Consider the following 21,784-nt stretch of genomic DNA (forward strand, 5'->3'; position numbering starts at 1 on the left):
CCCAAATACTTTAATTTTTTCGTATTCACAAAATCCGTATTTACCCTATACACTACTATACACTACAATAAGATAAAACCGACAAGTGCTGCTGACATTGACTAATACCGAGACAACTTTCAGCAGTCCTTTTGACGCGCCAATAAATGCCTAGTAAACAATGCAGTGGAGCACTTGACCAACGAAGTCACAAGTCCAAAACTATGCACTAACAAAGCACGTGCGTGCACATGAGTGAGTCGTTGAATACTAGCTGAGTACATGGGGTGATGATTATTTGTCAGACCCGTAGTTAATTCATACACTTATGGCGTGGACACTTTGGCTACTAGGAACCTCGATGTCGAAATGTATCGAGCAATAATTCCGATATAGTATCAATGTTCATTGAATTAAGCGACGGTTGATCGACGCCCAGAATTTCTGCAATACTAGCCCGATCGATACCGGAAACGGCAAACAGTTTAAAGAAGTCCATCTCTTCCCCGGTAAAACGATTCCGGAATGCTGGGCAAAAACCATTGCACCACTGAGGTAGGGGACATAACTCTATGAGATGATGACTACAGTTGGCCATCTGTTTCGCTGAACGTCCTGACCGACGTCTGCCGCGATCCTCTGTGAGAAACAAAAAAAAATGTATTTTAAACAACGAAAATAACCACTGACAACACAGATATACAAAATGACTACTAGCAAATATTCAGACCGTGTGAGAACGAGGAGAATGGGTGGTGACCATACATGTAACATAACAGTACAGACGTGAGGCCAATTTACAGCTGTACAGTTGTACACACATGTAACATAACAGTACAGACGTGAGGCCACTTTACAGCTGTACAGTTGTACACACATGTAACATAACAGTACAGATGTGAGGCCACTTTACAGCTGTACAGTTGTACATACATGTAACATACATGTAACATAACAGTACAGATGTGAGGCCACCTTACAGCTGTACAGTTGTACATACATGTAACATAACAGTACAGATGTGAGGCCACTTTACAGCTGTACAGTTGTACATACATGTAACATAACAGTACAGATGTGAGGCCACTTTACAGCTGTACAGTTGTACATACATGTAACATAACAGTACAGATGTGAGGCCACTTTACAGCTGTACAGTTGTACATACATGTAACATAACAGTACAGATGTGAGGCCACCTTACAGCTGTACAGTTGTACATACATGTAACATAACAGTACAGATGTGAGGCCACTTTACAGCTGTACAGTTGTACACACATGTAACATAACAGTACAGATGTGAGGCCACTTTACAGATGTACAGTTGCACATACATGTAACATAAAAGTACAGTTGTACATACATGTAACATAACAGTACAGATGTGAGGCCACTTTACAGCTGTACAGTTGTACACACATGTAACATAACAGTACAGATGTGAGGCCACTTTACAGCTGTACAGTTGTACACACATGTAACATAAGAGTACAGATGTGAGGCCACTTTACAGCTGTACAGTTGTACACACATGTAACATAACAGTACAGTTGTGAGGCCTCTTTACAGCTGTACAGTTGTACACACATATAACATAACAGTACAGTTACATGTGTGTACAACTGTACAGCTGTAATTGATATAAATTATTAGAATTTCTTTCCTTACTTTTATTATTTTTCTTGTTCCTTTTCTTCTTCTGTCGTCTTCTCCTTTTCTTGTTTTTCCTTTTCCTGTTCTTTCTTTTACGATTACGTCGTTTCTTTTCACGTCGTCGTTGCTTCCTCTTTTTGCTGACACTGTTTGTGGCTGCTGGTTCGTCCTTAAGGAGCGGGTCAGTCAGTGCACGCTGGCGTATTCTGAAGTGGAAGAGACAAATTATTCATTCGACTGGTAGGTAAAACGCTTACGATGGTGTGTAGTCACAATGGTCACACACTTAACCTAGCCATCTCAAAGTAAATGTTTGTCAAGCTATTGTTTGGTAAATAGAGGAGTTGTCACAATAACACATAACTGATAAATCACACTGACGAAGTGAATAAGGAGACTATGACATTAATTTTGTATTAAATAATTGGAAGATTTGCTCAAGTGTTATTTGTGGATTTGTATCGGTGTTATTTGTCTGTGAGTTATTGGTAGATTTGTATCGGTGTTATTTGTCGGTGAGTTATTGGTGTCGGTGTTATTTGTCGGTGAGTTATTGGTGTCGGTGTTATTTGTCAGTGGTGGATTTGTATCGGTGTTATTTGTCTGTGAGTTATTGGTGTCGGTGTTATCTGTTTGAGTTATTGGTGTCGGTGTTATTTGTCTGTGAGTTATTGGTGTCGGTGTTATTTGTCAGTGAGTTATTGGTGTCGGTGTTATTTGTCTGTGAGTTATTGGTGTCGGTGTTATTTGTCTGTGAGTTATTGGTGTCGGTGTTATTTGTCTGTGAGTTATTGGTGTCGGTGTTATTTGTCTGTGAGTTATTGGTGTCGGTGATATTTGTCTGTGAGTTATTGGTGTCGGTGTTATTTGTCTGTGAGTTATTGGTGTCGGTGTTATTTGTCTGTGAGTTATTAGTGTCGGTGTTATTTGTCTGTGAGTTATTGGTGTCGGTGTTATTTGTCTGTGAGTTATTGGTGTCTTTGTATCGGTGTTATTTGTCTGTGAGTTATTGGTGGATTTGTATCGGTGTTGTTTGTCTGTGAGTTATTGGTGTCGGTGTTATCTGTCTGAGTTATTGGTGTCGGTGTTGTTTGTCTGTGAGTTATTGGTGTCGGTGTTATTTGTCAGTGAGTTACTGGTGTCGGTGTTATTTGTCTGTGAGTTATAGGTGTCGGTGTTATTTGTCTGTGAGTTACTGGTGTCTTTGTATCGGTGTTATTTGTCTGTGAGTTATTGGTGGATTTGTATCGGTGTTGTTTGTCTGTGAGTTATTGGTGTCGGTGTTATTTGTCAGTGAGTTATTGGTGTCGGTGTTATTTGTCTGTGAGTTATTGGTGTCGGTGTTATCTGTCTGAGTTATTGGTGTCGGTGTTGTTTGTCTGTGAGTTATTGGTGTCGGTGTTATTTGTCAGTGAGTTATTGGTGTCGGTGTTATTTGTCAGTGAGTTATTGGTGTCGGTGTTATTTGTCTGTGAGTTATTGGTGTCGGTGTTATTTGTCTGTGAGTTATTGGTGTCGGTGTTATTTGTCTGTGAGTTATTGGTGTCGGTGTTATTTGTCTGTGAGTTATTGGTGTCGGTGTTATTTGTCAGTGAGTTATTGGTGTCGGTGTTATTTGTCTGTGAGTTATAGGTGTCGGTGTTATTTGTCTGTGAGTTATTGGTGTCGGTGTTATTTGTCTGTGAGTTATTGGTGTCGGTGTTATTTGTCTGTGAGTTATAGGTGTCGGTGTTATTTGTCTGTGAGTTATTGGTGTCGGTGTTATCTGTCTGAGTTATTGGTGTCGGTGTTGTTTGTCTGTGAGTTATTGGTGTTGGTGTTATTTGTCAGTGAGTTATTGGTGTCGGTGTTATTTGTCTGTGAGTTATTGGTGTCGGTGTTATTTGTCTGTGAGTTATTGGTGTTGGTGTTATTTGTCAGTGAGTTATTGGTGGATTTGTCGGTGTTATTTGTCTGTGAGTTATTGGTGTCGGTGTTATTTGTCTGTGAGTTATTGGTGTCGGTGTTATTTGTCTGTGAGTAATTGGTGGATTTGTATCGGTGTTATTTGTCTGTGAGTTATTGGTGTCGGTGTTATTTGTCTGTGAGTTATTGGTGTCGGTGTTATTTGTCAGTGAGTTATTGGTGGATTTGTATCGGTGTTATTTGTCTGTGAGTTATTGGTGTCGGTGTTATTTGTCAGTGAGTTATTGGTGGATTTGTATCGGTGTTATTTGTCTGTGAGTTATTGGTGTCGGTGTTATTTGTCTGTGAGTTATTGGTGTCGGTGTTATTTGTCTGTGAGTTATTGGTGTCGGTGTTATTTGTCTGTGAGTTATTGGTGTCGGTGTTATTTGTCTGTGAGTTATTGGTGTCGGTGTTATTTGTCTGTGAGTTATTGGTGTCGGTGTTATTTGTCTGTGAGTTATTGGTGTCGGTGTTATTTGTCAGTGAGTTATTGGTGTCGGTGTTATTTGTCTGTGAGTTATAGGTGTCGGTGTTATTTGTCTGTGAGTTATTGGTGTCGGTGTTATTTGTCTGTGAGTTATTGGTGTCGGTGTTATTTGTCTGTGAGTTATTGGTGTCGGTGTTATTTGTCTGTGAGTTATTGGTGTCGGTGTTATTTGTCTGTAAGTTATTGGTGTCGGTGTTGTTTGTCTGTGAGTTATTGGTGTCGGTGTTATTTGTCAGTGAGTTATTGGTGTCGGTGTTATTTGTCTGTGAGTTATTGGTGTCGGTGTTATTTGTCTGTGAGTTATTGGTGTCGGTGTTATTTGTCAGTGAGTTATTGGTGTTGGTGTTATTTGTCAGTGAGTTATTGGTGGATTTGTATCGGTGTTATTTGTCTGTGAGTTATTGGTGTCGGTGTTATTTGTCTGTGAGTTATTGGTGTCGGTGTTATTTGTCTGTGAGTAATTGGTGGATTTGTATCGGTGTTAATTGTCTGTGAGTTATTGGTGTCGGTGTTATTTGTCTGTGAGTTATTGGTGTCGGTGTTATTTGTCAGTGAGTTATTGGTGGATTTGTATCGGTGTTATTTGTCTGTGAGTTATTGGTGTCGGTGTTATTTGTCTGTGAGTTATTGGTGTCGGTGTTATTTGTCTGTGAGTTATTGGTGTCGGTGTTATTTGTCGGTGAGTTATTGGTGTCGGTGTTATTTGTCGGTGAGTTATTGGTGTCGGTGTTATTTGTCAGTGAGTTATTGGTGGATTTGTATCGGTGTTATTTGTCTGTGAGTTATTGGTGTCGGTGTTATTTGTCTGTGAGTTATTGGTGTCGGTGTTATTTGTCTGTGAGTTATAGGTGTCGGTGTTATTTGTCTGTGAGTTATTGGTGTCGGTGTATTTTGTCAGTGATTGCCAGTGGAGAGATCCTTCTCGTCCTGAGTAATGGGATAGCTACCTGTTGTTTCTGGTAGCGGAGAGACATTTCTCACCGTCGAAGCTGTTCTCCCAGCAGTAAATGGACTGGGCGAGATTAACTCCTTCTACTGATACTGACTGCCAGGTACTGCAACAGCAAAACAGATCTTAATTCTTCTTCAATTATTTGCATATTATCCTATACATGAGTCACGCCTCTCCATCGACAGCCAAATAAAACAATAACAAAAATTCTGAATTCATCTTTGATATAGATATAAACTCACACCTCCACACTGATTACCAGGCACTTTCCATTCATCTTCTAACATTTTATTTACATTACGAAATGAACAAATCACCAAGAGAACACATACGAATGCAGCCTCCACATGTACTCCGGCATGTTAATTAAACCTTCTAGTCTATTGCCAATACCTGTTTTGGGGCCTTTAATTAAATAACTTCACGATCTGTAAAGTGTACATTGTTTCAAGGCAATTTACTATGTACTGTGTTTCCCCTTACATTCCAAAAATATTAAATGTCCTAATTGAACAATTTTACATGTGCTTTTTTATTATTCTTGTTTAAATAAGAGAAAGGCATTTCTTTCTGAGGTCTAAAAAACGGATGGTTTGTTTATTCGGGGGCAGAGGGATGTCACACAAATTCATGAAAAAAAAATGAACTCCTGAGACAGATATCCATGAGAATTCCCTTATATAAAGACCCATTCGAATTCTTTCAGTTTAGAAATCAATTAGTATTTTTTCAATCCGATATGATTCTCTTGATATAGAGATCAATGGAGACCCTCTTCTAATTAAAAGATCAATCCATATATGATTTAAGTAAGTAAGAAAACAATGCCAATTGTCTTTATTACCAGATCAATAGGGAGCATCTTGAATTAGAGATTACGGAGGACTCTTCTAATATATATATAGATCGATGAAAATTGATGATCAATCACATGTGACAAATACATAAACTTATCTTCTCTAGTACAATCAAATATACTATTATATGCAAATAGCCTCCATTGGGATTCGAACCCGGTACCCCTGATTTACTAGAGAGAAGATCTATTCAGCCAAGCGGCATAATGCAGCCAGTATTTCATAAGTAACATCGAATGGCTTTGTATGTCACTTTGTAATGTGTAAAATATACCGCAGAGGGTATTTCCATATACATTTAGAATATATTTACATATGATGCCATGTGACTCTATCAACTGTCGAATATCTACTTACCTTTTTTGTAGTAACTCGTGAGAGAGACAGGCTGGTGCAAATACAGCCCTGTAATACAAACATACAGCGTTACAAAAAGAGACAGGTGTTTACTATGTAAATACGAAAGACGGCGGACGTTATATATGATTTATATAAATGATAAGTATTTGTTTCAAACGGTGTTGACAATGATAAGTATTTATTTTGTCAATTGTGAGCGAAATACAAAATATTACAACAGTTGAAGAAATTTACTTTTGTTATAATAGACTCAAACAGAACAACGGTCATTGGCTGTCCTAGAGCTATGTTAACATGTTATCTTTTCTACAATGACTTACGTGACATTTTGTAGAGTGCTTTTGACATGTTCCCCGAGATTATGCAGGTACTCCCATTGGCCCCTGGAGAAGACCGTGTTGCCCCGATTCATGGCAAGCTGTGATTGGTCAATGAGATTATTGACCGTAATCTGAGCCTCGTCGAACAAGTACTGAACGATGAATATCGGAGCTGTAATAACACAATACACTCATGATATATAATAGTTAGGGCAGAATGACAACTATTCAATTAATTTTCAGATACAAGTGGCACAATTTCAAAATAACCACACTAAGTAATTTTTCCTTTTAAAAACTCGCAATTTTGCATGCAGTCCTTTGAATTTTTAACAATGCCGTAGTTTTCTGTGACGTGTTAAGACTAACCTATGTTCCAACGTTAGGTATTCACTTAAACTCAGTGTCCCACAGTCGATTACTTCTAGCATCCTTTTTGTGGTTAAGTTTTAAATAATGTATAGATTTGTGAAGAAGACTTGAAGTTCGTTGTTTGGTCTAAGATTGGCCTATGTTCAGTGCTTGATAGCCCCGTAGCGCAAACTTAATTTACTTCGATGGTAATGTGCAAGATTGAACTACTTCTTAGGAATGGTGAAGGATTAAGTTACCTTAAAGCTATGTTGAATTTTACCATTTTCCCAGTGTTTGGAATATGTTTCTGTTGTGATTGACATACTTATTTAGTGTTGAATATATACATAATCTATATAATCTTAGATATATATTGTATCTCTGTTTCAGTGTCGATTATATCCTTATGTTGGGGATTGACCTACTTATGGCTGACCTATTTATTATGGTTGACCTACTTTTCAATGTTGGATATATCCTATAGCCGAAGTAACATTTCCAGTGCTCTGACTCCGGGTATTGTGCTTTACAGGCGTCGGGAACCTGACCTTTCCACAAACTGAAAATGAAATTAAATGATATAAAGCCGAAGTACACAAATACAGCAGTTATTCTATTATAATGTTCATCATAACAGAGGTCTTCATAACCATTTTCATAAACACCATTCCCATGAAAATAAATAGGATCGTCAATTACAATACAGAAATCTGGCATTTTTAACCGTTCGGGGAAATACATATAAGAACAACAGAAAAAACCCCGAGAATTCACCGGGTTATTTATTGTTTCATAAAACGTAATACGATTTACAGTGCTGGTTAATCGAGAGACTGGCCTGCTACACGTTACTCTCTGCTTCTGGGTCACATTGTAACGAGACCCTGTCTAGAGATTTATACCGCGCTATGGCAGTTCTAACGATTTTCCGTCAGAATCAAAATGTGTTCCACTATTTCCATCCTCCTCACTAATCACCCCGGAGATATTACAGAGGAGAAGTACTTTGAAAAGAGTAATTTCATGCAGTCAACCTTCCGATTAAATGTCACCAAGCTATAATTTCAAACTCGTCACCGGACGGTAATTCCGGATTTTATTCCTTTCATCATTCTAATTCAGATTCTAATCAGAGGCCAGTTATACTACAATGCGGTATTTTCTCGTTATTTTTTCTAGCGCATTGTTATCAAAAACAAAAACTATCACGTATTTATTACACGAAATTAAAGAGTGTCGATCAAGCCAGATATTGTCTATGTAAACTAGAACGCGGCACAGTGACAGGTAAGCTTGACGCCCCGGAGCTGGTCTCTCTGTTGCTATAGTTGGTCTTTAACACTTCACAGTGAAACAAACTCGGTCTACCTTCTGTCAGCCAATACTCCTTATCCATATTTTATATATGATTTTGATTTTAATTACATCTATTTCAAAAGTTGGTTTTCCGGAATCTGTTTCTGAAAGGGTTAGTTACGGGAATGAGATATTAACTACTAAACTACATATTACATTATATATATATTTTTTATACTTATTAGAGATCAAACTATTGGTTATAACCCTTGCATCGCTATTTCCATTTAAATGGATATTAAAGGTATATTTATATATATGCTGCCTGATAAAGCTCGCAATGCGAGGATGTGTCTATATTATGTGTGACAATTGTGGACCTATTTACACGACCAAGTTAGGGCAACAGCAGCAGATCAAAGTGACGATATTCCTGTCCGATGGGCTATTGGTAGAGTAAGGGTCCTCATATAAAAGCCATTTTATAGGGAAATAAAACCTGACGGTTTAGCGATGCGGGATACTTCAAACGGGCGGTGGTTGTGTATCGCCGTAACGCATTGTCCCCTAATCGCCGGCCATACCAACAGTCGGCCTTACCAATAATTATTAGTAAACAGAAAATTGATATTTCACTTTGTCCTCAAATTTGGTGTGTAGAGTCACACAGATCAAACTGGGGGCAATATTTGGATAAATAGTCGTGTCCTTTCAGAACTCATTTGACAGTGACGTTTGAAAATGCCACGGTCGATGGTTGATCGTGGTGTTGTAACGACGATCAAAGGTGAACACCTACCAAACACACCTGTGAACAAGATTAAATCTACTATCTCTGAATTTGTCCACTTTGATTAAAAGTAGGTTTCTTGTTTTTCTCACATCCAACATACGCTTTCTGTTTTCTAGTTTTCAGTGTATCTACACATTTTTTATTTAGATATCCGATAAAGCATGGTGATATGGATATTTTCTATCAATGACAGCTTGGATCAGGAAGAGCAGGACTGTCATTTAAACATACACCTGTATGTTTACCGTAATTTCAAGACCAACAAAAACAAGCCCATCAAGGGTACCTTTTCGATAAAAAAAATACTCAGTGAATTAGAAATAACGACACATGAAAAGATATCGTGCCCATTAAAATGAATATCGTTTTATTATAAAAATAGCAACAGATTGTCACGTACTTGATACCCCGTTTGACGCCGTCGGCGGGAGCACACGAGAACGGTTCTGTACACTCTCTTGCGTGGTATTGCGGGGTGTCCACAAACCATCCCGAATCGGCAATCCCCCGTACCTCCACTGTCGGGGCTAGCTTGGACATGAGGTCAGCTACTCGGTCAAGATTGGTCAGAACACCAGTTCCACCAGCACTGAGGACATAAAAACATCACAATTATCAGGAATGTAAAATCCACAAATATCGTTCTACGTCATTTGGAAAGTCTCTGTGTAAAACGCTATTGAGTGTTCCAGAAGACTCCGAATGAATAAACAATTACCTGCTCCCCGCGAGCATCAACTTCCGGGCCCGTTGAAGCCCCTTCGGAATCAGTTCCCGAATCACAGCTTCTACGATGTATGACCCAAGAAATGCGTAGCCCTCTGTAAATGTAATAATAAAATACAAATCGTGTGGCTCCAGAAACTATTTATCAAGAGGACAACTACGTACAAAGGAAACAAAAACACCGAAACATTCCGATAAAAATTGACTACATGTTTTACGCGGACATCTTAAGATTATTGAAATAAAACCATCGTCTCGTCTTCTGAGAGATTAAGATGACGTATAAAAAGTAAGATAACACATACCCGAACTCCTGGAAGTGCCTGTCCATGAATCACTGGAGCAGTAGGGAACCACACTGAAAACATCATACTACACTTGTAATATAGTTGTTATTGTAATACTGGTCTATAGTTTTTACACGAATCGTTACAAACTAGAGTTTAAAAAACGAATGTTAAAAAAACAACAAAAGAACACAACGAAGCCAGCAAAATAATATACTCGGGAACTAAAAGCGTGGATACAGGAAAAAATTCCTTCGCATTAAATTGTTGGAGACATAGGTTGTAGAGTTTCGATTACAACAGGCGTCAGACAGAGGTAGCCAGGCTAAACAGTCTTGAAATGTCTGTCGAAAGACAGATGAGAACCGTGCAAGGGAAGAACAGACCAAGAGATGAGGACAGTCCAGACGTGGACCAGCTTTCTGAATTTCATGTCCTGATTATTTGTATAAAGTCAAATGAGTACTGTCCAGGAGTGGACCAAATTTCTTAATTTCATGTCCGAAATGTTTGTATAAAGACAGATGAGGACAGTCCAGACGTGGACCAGCTTTCTGAATTTCATGTCCTAAATGTTTGTATAAAGACAGATGAGGACAGTCCAGACGTGGACCAGTTTTCTGAATTTCATGTCCTAAATGTTTGTATAAAGACAGATGGGGACACTTCAGGAGCGGAACAGATTTCTGAACTCCTTGTCTGATGTTGTGTTATGCTTGGTGAAACTGCGGTGTATTTCGTCTTTGTGTGTTTCTGAAGAATTGTATAGTCACACAAGTGAATATTAACTTTCAAGTGAATATTACCTTTCAAAGGAAATTCAGTATACCAAGCTGCATCATACAGCTGTTTCGTCCTGATAAGATTAATCAGTGATGATAGTGACCTACTTTGTGAAATTCTAGAAGGAGAGTCAAGGAAAATGACAGTTGACAAAACAAGTACATATTGAGTCTGATACTGTTTATTTTTCTTGACAAAAATGAGATGAATCTTGTTTTGTAAGTTGACCTGGTAGTACATTACAATATACAATAAACAAATCTACCTCTAGTTAACTGTTTTGTCTACTATCTTATCCTGATTTGTGTTAATGTATGACATTGTCTCATTACTGTAACTGTGAGTACACAATTAGGACGAAGTGTGAAAAACTTCGGTGTAAGTGTGGAGAACAGTTTTGAGGGAGTGTGGAGACTCAATTCGGAGGAAATGTGAATATAAAATTTGGAGGAAGTGTGGAGACACAATTTGGAGTAAGTGTTGAGACACAATTTTGAGGAACAATGGAGAACAATTTTGAGGAAGTTTGGGGACACAATAAAGAGGAAGTATGAGGACACAATTTGGAGAAAATGTTCAGATATAATTTGGAAGAAATATTGGAATAATTTGATGGTTACTCACACAATATTGGCGTTAAAGTAGTAAGGATTTTCTTTCGGGTCCCAGGAAAGGATGCCAGTACCTGGAATAGAATCAATTACAGATGGAACTATATCGAATTAACATTAATCATCTGTTAACAATTAGGTAAGACATCAATTCAGGATTATCGTGCCCAAACAACAAGTCTTTTCGTCGTAAAACAGAAAGAAATTTGAATCTTGAATTATTTTCACTTGAATATTCGTGATTGCATGCGGCGTGGTATTATATCACATCAGAGTATAGTCTTATATATACCAGGAACAATCGTAATATGATCAGATAAGCTCAAAAACTCTGAGGTGCGTTGTTAAGAACTGAGGTCGGGCTGGGGAGGGGATGTTTACTGTATTATATAACGCCCCCTCGGTCGCACCACGCAGACTGTGAAACGTGCATCACCTTGTACAAGCGGCTGGTATTCTACACAGCAGAAAACGTGTTTGTAAGCAAATTAAAGTTTCAAATAAAGAAACATTTTAATTAGTGTGAGTTGTGTAGAGGGCACATGCATGTCTTTCTGGGCGGCCCGAGCAGAAGCGATGGCCACACAGCACGCGTGGACTTTAGTAAGTCCTGTTATCCACAGATACCCATAGATCTACACGCCACGATAACATCTAATCTCGTTACCAGTTATATGATCGAATGCAAAATGTCTCATCTTTCGATATGTTATTCACAAACAGAATTAAACACCTGTGAAAACCCAGTAGTTGGTTATGTTAGTTCTGTTAGTTCTCGGCAGTTTCAATCTATTCGATAAAAAAATCTTCTAACACAGTGAGTGTTTACTCAGACGAACGCCTAATTAGTACTGGAGCTGGTCAATATACGATAGTACAGGACAATGCATTAGATTAGAACCATGTATTTATAAATGTTTCGAGCTACGGAGCTATTGCGAGAAAAGTGAAACCGAAGGCAACGTTAGATTGACAAAGAAAGTGAACACTTTTTTCGATAATTCCGCAAAACAATTCTACATATTCAATTTGGTATGACTAATATGACATTCGTTTATAATAACGTACAGTTAATATCACGACGTTCTATAATATAATATCCTTAGACAAACTCGAACAGTTTAACACATCCCTTTATAAATCATTTACGGTTAATATCACATCAAGTCAACGACACACCTGTGTGATATCAACCATACTTTGTAGTGTACCTGTGTGATATCAACCATACTTTGTAGTGTACCCAGTAGTTTACCTGTGTGATATGAACCATACTTTGTAGTGTACCCAGAAGTTTACCTGTGTGATATCAACCATACTTTGTAGTGCACCTGTGTGATATCAACCATACTTTGTAGTGTACCCAGTAGTTTACCTGTGTGATATCAACCATACTTTGTAGTGTACCCAGTAGTTTACCTGTGTGATATCAACCATACTTTGTAGTTTACCTGTGTGATATCAACCATACTTTGTAGTGTCCCTGTGTGATATCAACCATACTTTGTAGTGTACCCAGTAGTTTACCTGTGTGATATCAACCATACTTTGTAGTGTACCCAGTAGTTTACCTGTGTGATATCAACCATAATTTGTAGTGTACCTGTGTGATATCAACCATACCTTGTAGTGTACCTGTGTGATATCAACCATACTTTGTAGTGTACCCAGTAGTTTACCTGTGTAATATCAACCATACTTTGTAGTGTACCCAGTAGTTTACCTGTGTGATATCAACCATACTTTGTAGTGTACCCAGTAGTTTACCTGTGTGATATCAACCATAATTTGTAGTGTACCTGTGTGATATCAACCATAATTTGTAGTGTACCTGTGTGATATCAACCATACCTTGTAGTGTACCTGTGTGATATCAACCATACTTTGTAGTGTACCTGTGTGATATCAACCATACTTTGTAGTGTACCTGTGTGATATCAACCATACTTTGTAGTGTACCTAGTGGTTTACCTGTGTGATATCAACCATACTTTGTAGTGTACCCAGTAGTTTACCTGTGTGATATCAACCATAATTTGTAGTGTACCTGTGTGATATAAACCATAATTTGTAGTGTAACCAGTAGTTTACCTGTGTGATATCAGCCATACTTTGTAGTTTCATAGTTTTATCTGTTCTATGTTTTTTTTAAGTATACCTGGTAGTTTCGTTGTTACTGTAACGATTCTCACTTTGGGGGCTTGATATTATTTGGATTTGGTCTGAAGCTGAAAACGTTTCATGTCGTCCTTTCATCGTTCAAATTACCAAAGGTTTCGACCATACGACATCATTCATGATACCTGTACTACACAACTGGTAGCTGACAAACAGAATCTCTGACTGTCCGGCGTAGCCGTGTAAATCATGTTTGTCTGCCCACACTGGGTACTTTGCGGTACAGAAGGGACCCATACAATGTACGGTGCTGCTCTGGGTTGATAAGAAGTTGTAGGTTTTGAACGAGTTTGCCAGTGTAGTACTTGTTACAGGTTAACATTACAATCACACACAACAAACACAGGCTAGATTGATCGCCCTATGTTCTCTGTGTATAACAATCGCATCACGCAAAAACTCCCGGTGTTTTAACTTATCTAATGTTCGACAAAAACATTTACATGTACCGACAACTGTTTGTTTACAGAATACGAGGAGGGTAGTCTCATTATCAAATCACTTCTACGACCCTTTTTCTCAAAAGAATACCTTTCCTCGCTACGAGCCTTTGATGTTCAGAATTTTCGGAATTCCTCTCCATTCTTCGATGATAAGAAGATGGTATAATCTATGTTGAATGTTTGTGACGACTGTTTTGTCTTCGAACAAAACCTCGGGGTTGGAGATTATGCCTAATGACTTATACAGTTGTTAGAGGGAGGTTTCCGCCAATAATTAGCACTCAATTAGTGATCGTTTCCCGTAATATCGCCGGGGCCAAACCTCTAATTATACACGTCAGTAACACTTGTGCGTTAATATGAAATAATAGTCTTAACACGAAGTTAACCACAATTTTCCGACGATCGATCGCTGCGATGGTCAAGATTCAATATAGAGCTAGAATAAAGGAGTCACGCTGACCGCTTATAAATGAGACGAATCAAGAGTTCTGTACAGTTAACTTGGCCACATGGGGCGGCTAGAATAGTTTATCGTCATACCTTGTGGTACTGCGTGACCATGGATTCGTCTCTAATAAGGATTATCTACTGATAATCACCATGTGCTCCGTGTGTATTTTTTCTCTTTCCACTCGATTTTATTTATATGCGGAGAAATGCGGAACTCGGCCGTAACCACATCTATTACACCCCCGGTGGTCGCGGGCAGGTGGGTAGCACGCGAAAAAGGGGAAATAAATGTCAGTTATCACGAAGTTGTGTAGCAGTGACTACAGTTAAAGAGGAAATTTTCACACCGAACCCAAAGCTCCGTTTCACATATTCCTCTAAAGAACGGGTTCCCTTCTATATACTTGTTTAATCCTTCTAGCATTGTTTCTTTCTCTTCCCCAAGGACCACGTGATTCCCCAGACATAATGAGGATTTGACGTTAGGTAAACTGAGGAATTTAAGTTATATATATTAATTATGGTAAACATATATCATTACTATAGTAATCATTGTGTTGTGAGATGACGTGAAACTTCGTACCATCATCGTAACCAAGATTTGTCATTTTGAGAATCTGTTTAATCTTCGGTCCTAAAGCATTTTTTCGAAATAAGAGTTATCCAAAGTCACTGAACTGAGACATAGAGGTGTGAAATATACAGAAAATGTGGTAAGTATTTAGAGGTGATCTAACACTACTCACCTGCCCTGATTTCTGGCCAGTCCACAGAACTCATCAGTGATCTCATATGCTTACTTTCCCATCTTAGCTGACAACTCGGTCTGTCAAAACAGTACCATCCTCCTTTAAGGAAAAGTAAGACATGTTAGATGAGTTCGTATGTCGTATGTGTACTATGTGTAGAAGTTAAATAAAATCAGCATACAGATAGAGCTTAACAATTTGGTGTACAAAAAGTCAAGTATTCCCAATGTTCCAGTAGAGTTTGTGAGGATAAATATCTATTCTAGACCAGCGTTATATGACATATAGTAAGATATTTAAGAATATATGAAGGCAAGGTTTGAGAAACAGGGCATACAATTGTACAATTTCTATAATTGTACTTGCGAGTCAAAAGTGGAATACTTAATCAATCATTTTGTTGAAGTTTTTGATTATGTACTAGATTTTTTGAGGGGCAGATGACGTCGTTATTCTGTTATAAAAAAATACTTGTGAAATGTGTTATTTCGACTAATACAAAATCATTATTGTATGAGCGTGAGGGGTTTTACTTTGTTAGGTTAGCTAGATTAGCTAGGTGAAAGGCAATTTTTTTCTTCTTAAGATACTTCTTTTTAAGTATAACATAAAACAAACAGGAGATGATGATGACCAGTGGTATTGGTACTAAATCCACAGACGATCGACTAGACGAGATATATGAGATCCTCAGGAATCTTATTACTGAGGATGTGTTGGATAAAAAGTTAGAGAAACTCCGTTTGGACATTCAGCTAGAACACGCAGAACGTATTGAAGCTCTGGAGGAGAGGGTAAACACCCTGGAAACTGAAAATAACAACTTGAAAGTGACAATTTCTGAGCTAGAGAACGAGTTATTGACCAGTCAAGATCGACAGAGTGAGATGGCGGGAAAGTATAACGACCTGGAACAACAAGGCCGGAAGAATTCTGTTAGAATCGTTGGACTTCCAGACCCGGGAGTGAGGGAATCGGTAGAGGACTGTGTCCAAACGATCGTGGGATTTGTACGTGACACCTTGAAAGTACCACTACAGGAGAGGGACATTGACATCGCACATAGATTGGGAAAGTGCAATGGTACAAATCCTAGGAATGTGATAGTAAAGTTCACGCACCGGAGAAAGAAGCATGAAATTATCCGCGCCCGCAAGATCCTGAAAGGTTCCAAGTTTGTTATCTATGAAGACCTTACTTCCTTAAATCAACAGAGACTGAAGGAAGCGTTCCGTATGAACTGTGTCAAAAATTCGTATAGCACAGACGGGAAAATATATGTGATTTTGACTAATGGCAAGAAGCGCAGACTTTTACACGATACACCCTTGGAAGAAAGTTACTTGATGAACGATGCTAATTTTGTATCAAGGAGATAGAAGTTGGACAGTGCACAGTGATCGGTAAATGACTTAATGCCAGTGTGTCTGGCAACCGATCACCTTTGTGTTGTATACTAATGTGCTTTTTTCTGTGGTGTACATGTATATGTGTGTTGTGTGATCAATTCTTCTGTGTGAAAAGGATATATATCATTACTGAAATTCCATTTGTAAAAGGTAAGAATAACTACGTAGTATTTTTTGTGACTTTAGATTTTAAAGTATGATAATGAGATATACACATGTAACGTCATTCAAAGTGAGCATATAGCTTGTTATAAATAATATATTTGTAACTGTCGTAATTTAAGAAAGATTTTTTAAGCTCCGAAAATAAATGGTATGTATATGCTATATTTTGAGGATGTCGTAGGTAGTAGTAGTATTTAAGTCCGTGGTAGTCCATAATATCTTGCTAATAACCTATATTGAGTAGCCAGGTATTATATGGGATATTATATATAACTTACAGAAATGCATGTATGCTATAATATAATTGGTGAACGTGTAGTTGTTTTATATATACTTCCGGTCCGGGTGGTCTCGGGAGGTCCCCCGGTCTATTCCGGACAGTTCCGCGGGCCGGTTCATTCTCCGTGCATTAGTATCAACACTTCCTGTTTGTCATTTCCGGTATAGCGGCACAAATTGTCTGATTGTCCGAAGTTTTCACGGCCAATAGGTTGTGTGTAAGTGTTGAGTGGTGGTGTAGCTCCTTTCTTGACCTTGTAAGATGCTTTTATCACAACCTTTCCCCCCTCTTATCCCCATTTCTTCTCCCTTTGTCTTGTTTCCTATTTCCCAGCTGGAAGGCTGCTCTTACGCATCCATTCAATTTCTCAGTTATGGATGATATCTGTGTACTCTCGGTGAACTGTCAGGGTCTTGGTGATAAAATTAAGAGGAAGGATGTTTTCTCATACTTAAGAGACAAGAAATACCACATCTACTGTTTACAAGACACTCATTTTTCAACAGAACAAGAAAATTTAATTAGAAATGAATGGGGGTATCACAGTTTTTTCAGTTCTTTCTCATCAAATTCTCGTGGTGTAGCAATCTTACTCAATAATAATTTTGAAAGTAAAGTTTATAGAGAAAAACGTGATTTAGATGGAAATTTTTTAGGGATTGATATTGATATTGAGGGTAGTAGATTGACACTTATAACCATTTATGGGCCTAATCAGGATAATCCAATTTTTTATACTCAGATTTCGGAAACTATTGACAGCTTTGGAAATGAAAATATAATAGTCTGTGGCGATTTTAACCTCGTGATTAACCCTGAGCTTGATTATGATAACTCATATAGAAACATCAACAATGCATCTGCTAGGGAGAAGGTGTTAGAAATCAGTGAGACATACAATCTTATAGACATTTTTAGAGAACTTCATCCAGATATTAAGAGATATACTTGGCGAAGAAAAAATCCTATTAAGCAGGCCAGACTAGACTTTTTTCTCACTTCAGACAGTTTATTATCCAGTACAAGAAAATCTTTCATAGAACCAAGTTATAGATCTGACCATTCGGCTACAGTAATAGCGTTAAAATTAAATGAATTTAAAAGAGGAAGAGGTCTCTGGAAGTTTAATAACTCATTATTATTTGAACTAGATTATTTAGACATGGTTAAAAAATGTATAGATGACATAAAATTACAATATTGCCTACCTGTATATAATCTTAACTCTGTTTCGCTTTTACCTAATACAGAAATTCAATTCTTAATTAATGATCAATTGTTTTTGGAGACATTGTTAATGGAAATAAGAGGCAAGTCAATATCATATGCATCTCATAGAAAGAAACAACAGAACCTTGAAGAAGAAAACCTAAAGAAATCTATCGAAATTATGGAAGCTAATATAGACACTGACCAGGAAGAATTAGATGTTAAAAAAAGAGAACTTGAAGCAATACGGTCAAAAAAAATAAAGGGCAGTATTATTAGGTCAAGGGCCAAATGGGTGGAGGAAGGGGAGAAACCAACTTCGTATTTTTTAAATCTTGAAAACAGAAACTTTACTTCTAAAATTATTCCAAAAATTCAGAAAGATAATGGGGACATAATTACCAATCAAGATGATATTTTAAAAGAAGTTAAACTATTTTACGAAAACTTATACAAACATAAAGAAGTTACCCCAATTGATTTGGATCATCATCTCCATGACTGCAGTGTCCCTAAGTTAACTGATGCTGAGTCCAATAATTTAGAAGGTATTATAACATTTGAGGAGGCAGGAAAGGTATTGAAAGATATGAAAAACAATAAGAGTCCGGGTTCAGATGGCTTTACTTCAGAATTTTTTAAAACTTTTTGGAATGTTATAGGTATTTTTGTGATTCGTTCGATTAATTATAATTTTTCAGTGGGCCTTCTCTCAATTACTCAGAGACAAGGTGTTATAACTTGCTTACCTAAGGGAGATAAGCCCCGTCATTTTTTAAAAAATTGGAGACCAATCTCTCTCTTGAACATTACATATAAAATAGCATCTGGAGTAATTTCATATAGGTTAAAATCAGTTTTAGGAAAACTTATTCATGAAGATCAGACGGGATTCTTATCTGGGCGTTATATTGGGGAAAACATCCGTACTATTTATGATGTAATGCGTTATGCAGAAGATTTGAATATTCCAGGAATGTTACTAATGGTCGACTTTGAAAAAGCTTTTGACTCAGTTTCTTGGGATTTTATTGATAATGTTCTTCGTTACTTTAACTTTGGAGTGGATATTAGGAAGTGGGTAAAAATTCTGCATACTAATGTTTATTCAGTGGTTAATCAGGGGGGTAACATTTCTAGACCAATTAACATTCAGCGTGGTTGTCGTCAAGGCGACCCAGTTGCCCCATATATTTTTATACTAAGTGTTGAAGTTCTAGCTGCAAGAATTAGAAATAATGAAAATATCCAGGGTATACAAATTAATAATGTGTCTATTTTAAATGTGCAATATGCTGATGATACAGGTCTGATTCTGGATGGAACTGAAAAATCTCTAAAAGAATCTATTAATGAGCTGAATACTTTTGCTAAGATATCAGGGTTAAATATCAACACCAGTAAGACACAGGTTATTTGGATAGGAAGTAAGAAATATAGTGAGGAAGCTTTTCTTCCAGAGTTAAATCTAATTTGGGGTAAGAATAAGTTTACTTTTTTGGGAATTGATTTTTGTGTTAACCTTAGTGAAATTCCTGGAATGAATTACGATAAGAAACTTGTTAAATTAAAGGCTCTTATTAATGTGTGGGAAAGACGAAGGCTTACTCCTTTAGGTAGAATCAGTATAATAAAATCTTTATTAATTTCCCAGTTCAATTATTTATTTATTACCCTACCAAATCCTTCCAACAGTTTTCTTGGTAAATTGAGCTCTATTTTATTTGATTTCCTCTGGAATGGCAAACAACACAAGATAAAAAAAGACGTGGTCATTCAGAACTACATAGACGGGGGATTAAAAATGATAGATATTGTAGCTTTCATAGATTCTCTCAAACTTGGCTGGATCAGAAGAATATTTCACTCATCAGGGAAATGGAAAATATTATTGAATTCTATTATAGATGAGAAAAAAATGTTAAATTGTGGGATAGAATATGTTAATTCTTGTTGCCTAAATTGTAGAAATCCATTCTGGAAAGATGTATTTAAAAGTATGATTAAACTTACTAACTCGGAACTTTTTAGACAATGTTATATCACATCTGTCTTAAAAAGTCCTTTGTGGTATAATAAAGACATTCAGGTGGGGAATAAATGTGTTTTTTATCCAAGATGGTTTAATGCAGGTATACATACCATAAATGACCTTGTAAAGAATTATGAAGACATGACATTTTATTCTTTTAATGAGTTTGGTAATCTTTTCCCAACAATCAACGCCAACTATCTGCAGTACTTTGGTCTAATTACATCTATGAAGAAATTTCTACGGAAGAATACACTTCAGGTTGTACAGATTCAACAACCTTTCATACCACTTTTTTATGAAATATTTTTCAAAAGTAAAAAAGGTTCAAAGGATTTTTATATTTGTTTAATTAAACGACCACCAATACCAACTGGAATTCAAAAATGGGGGATAGAGTTTGATTTTGATGAACAGAAGAGGAAAAATATTCTAAGAATCCCATTTACTATCACTAAAAACTCAAAACTTCAGTGGTTCCAAGCAAGAATTATTCATCGTATATTGGTCACAAATTCTTTTCTTTTCAAAATTAATTTAAGTCCTAGTCCTTTGTGTAATTTGTGTAATATGGAAAGGGAGACAATTATACACTGTTTGTGGGAGTGTGTCGAGGTGCAGACACTGTTAGAGAGATTTGAATCGTTAATCAACCTTTTCTTTATTCCATTTTGGATGAACAAAGAAACTTATCTCTTTGGTATTCTTTCTCCTACGGCTAATGTAGTAGATAATGAAATTTTGATTATTATTAAACAATATATATACAAGACAAGATGTCTGCACAAAACTCTAAGTTTAAATGGTCTCATAAATACAATAAAAGATCACTTCCGAGTACAAAAATATATTGTTTCCTCTAAAAATTGTCACATAAAAAGGAATTTTGAAAACAACTGGAAAAAATGGAAACCTGTTTTGGACTTATAAATTATATCTTGAGCTACTTTCTCCATTGACCTTGACATCACCACAATTTCAACCATTATTTCATTTTCCTCATTTTGACCTATATATTAACTGTAAATGTTAAAATAGACAGTATCTGATAAAGCCCTCCAGCTTGTTTCTTTCTCTCTTCTCCCTCTTCAATCCATTGCCCCTTCTTTCCTTCCCCTCCGCCTCACCCTTTCCCATCTGTCATATGTAATGAGTGTATGATCTTGTGAGGATGTGTGTGTATATACGTGTGAGAGAGGGTGTGTGAGTGTGTGTGTGTGTACACATCCCATAGAAGGTATGGGCTGGGCCAAATTCCGTAGCCACCTATATTTTCTGTTGGTTAATAGTCTGGATGTTTGATGATGATGATTATGATGATTGATGTTTGATGATGATGATGAGGATTGGTGCTTGTTTGATACATGTAATTCTTTGCGAATGATAATGATATGTTATGTACAATTTAGAGTGAAAATGATGTTAGGCCCTTAAATTGTATGGCGTGTCTGTGTATTGG

The 21,784-nt window shown here is 37.1% G+C and overlaps 1 protein-coding gene across 1 annotated transcript; it reads right to left on the minus strand.

Moving 5' to 3' along the window:
- Positions 1-328: 328 nt before the first annotated feature.
- On the minus strand, positions 329-15,339 carry LOC132563627 (palmitoleoyl-protein carboxylesterase NOTUM-like; the record flags this gene model as incomplete). The annotated part of the gene is made up of 11 exons (XM_060228369.1): positions 329-618; positions 1,650-1,840; positions 5,016-5,123; positions 6,235-6,282; positions 6,558-6,729; positions 7,370-7,470; positions 9,401-9,589; positions 9,719-9,821; positions 10,032-10,084; positions 11,421-11,481; positions 15,228-15,339. Coding segments are annotated over 11 exons (1,428 nt in total), but the record flags the coding sequence as incomplete, so codon positions are not given.
- Positions 15,340-21,784: the final 6,445 nt, after the last annotated feature.

Source organism: Ylistrum balloti, unplaced genomic scaffold, assembly GCF_031769215.1.
Source record: "Ylistrum balloti isolate Yb309-2 unplaced genomic scaffold, AGI_CSIRO_Ybal_v1 Utg371804, whole genome shotgun sequence".
Lineage (NCBI taxonomy): Eukaryota > Metazoa > Mollusca > Bivalvia > Pectinida > Pectinidae > Ylistrum > Ylistrum balloti.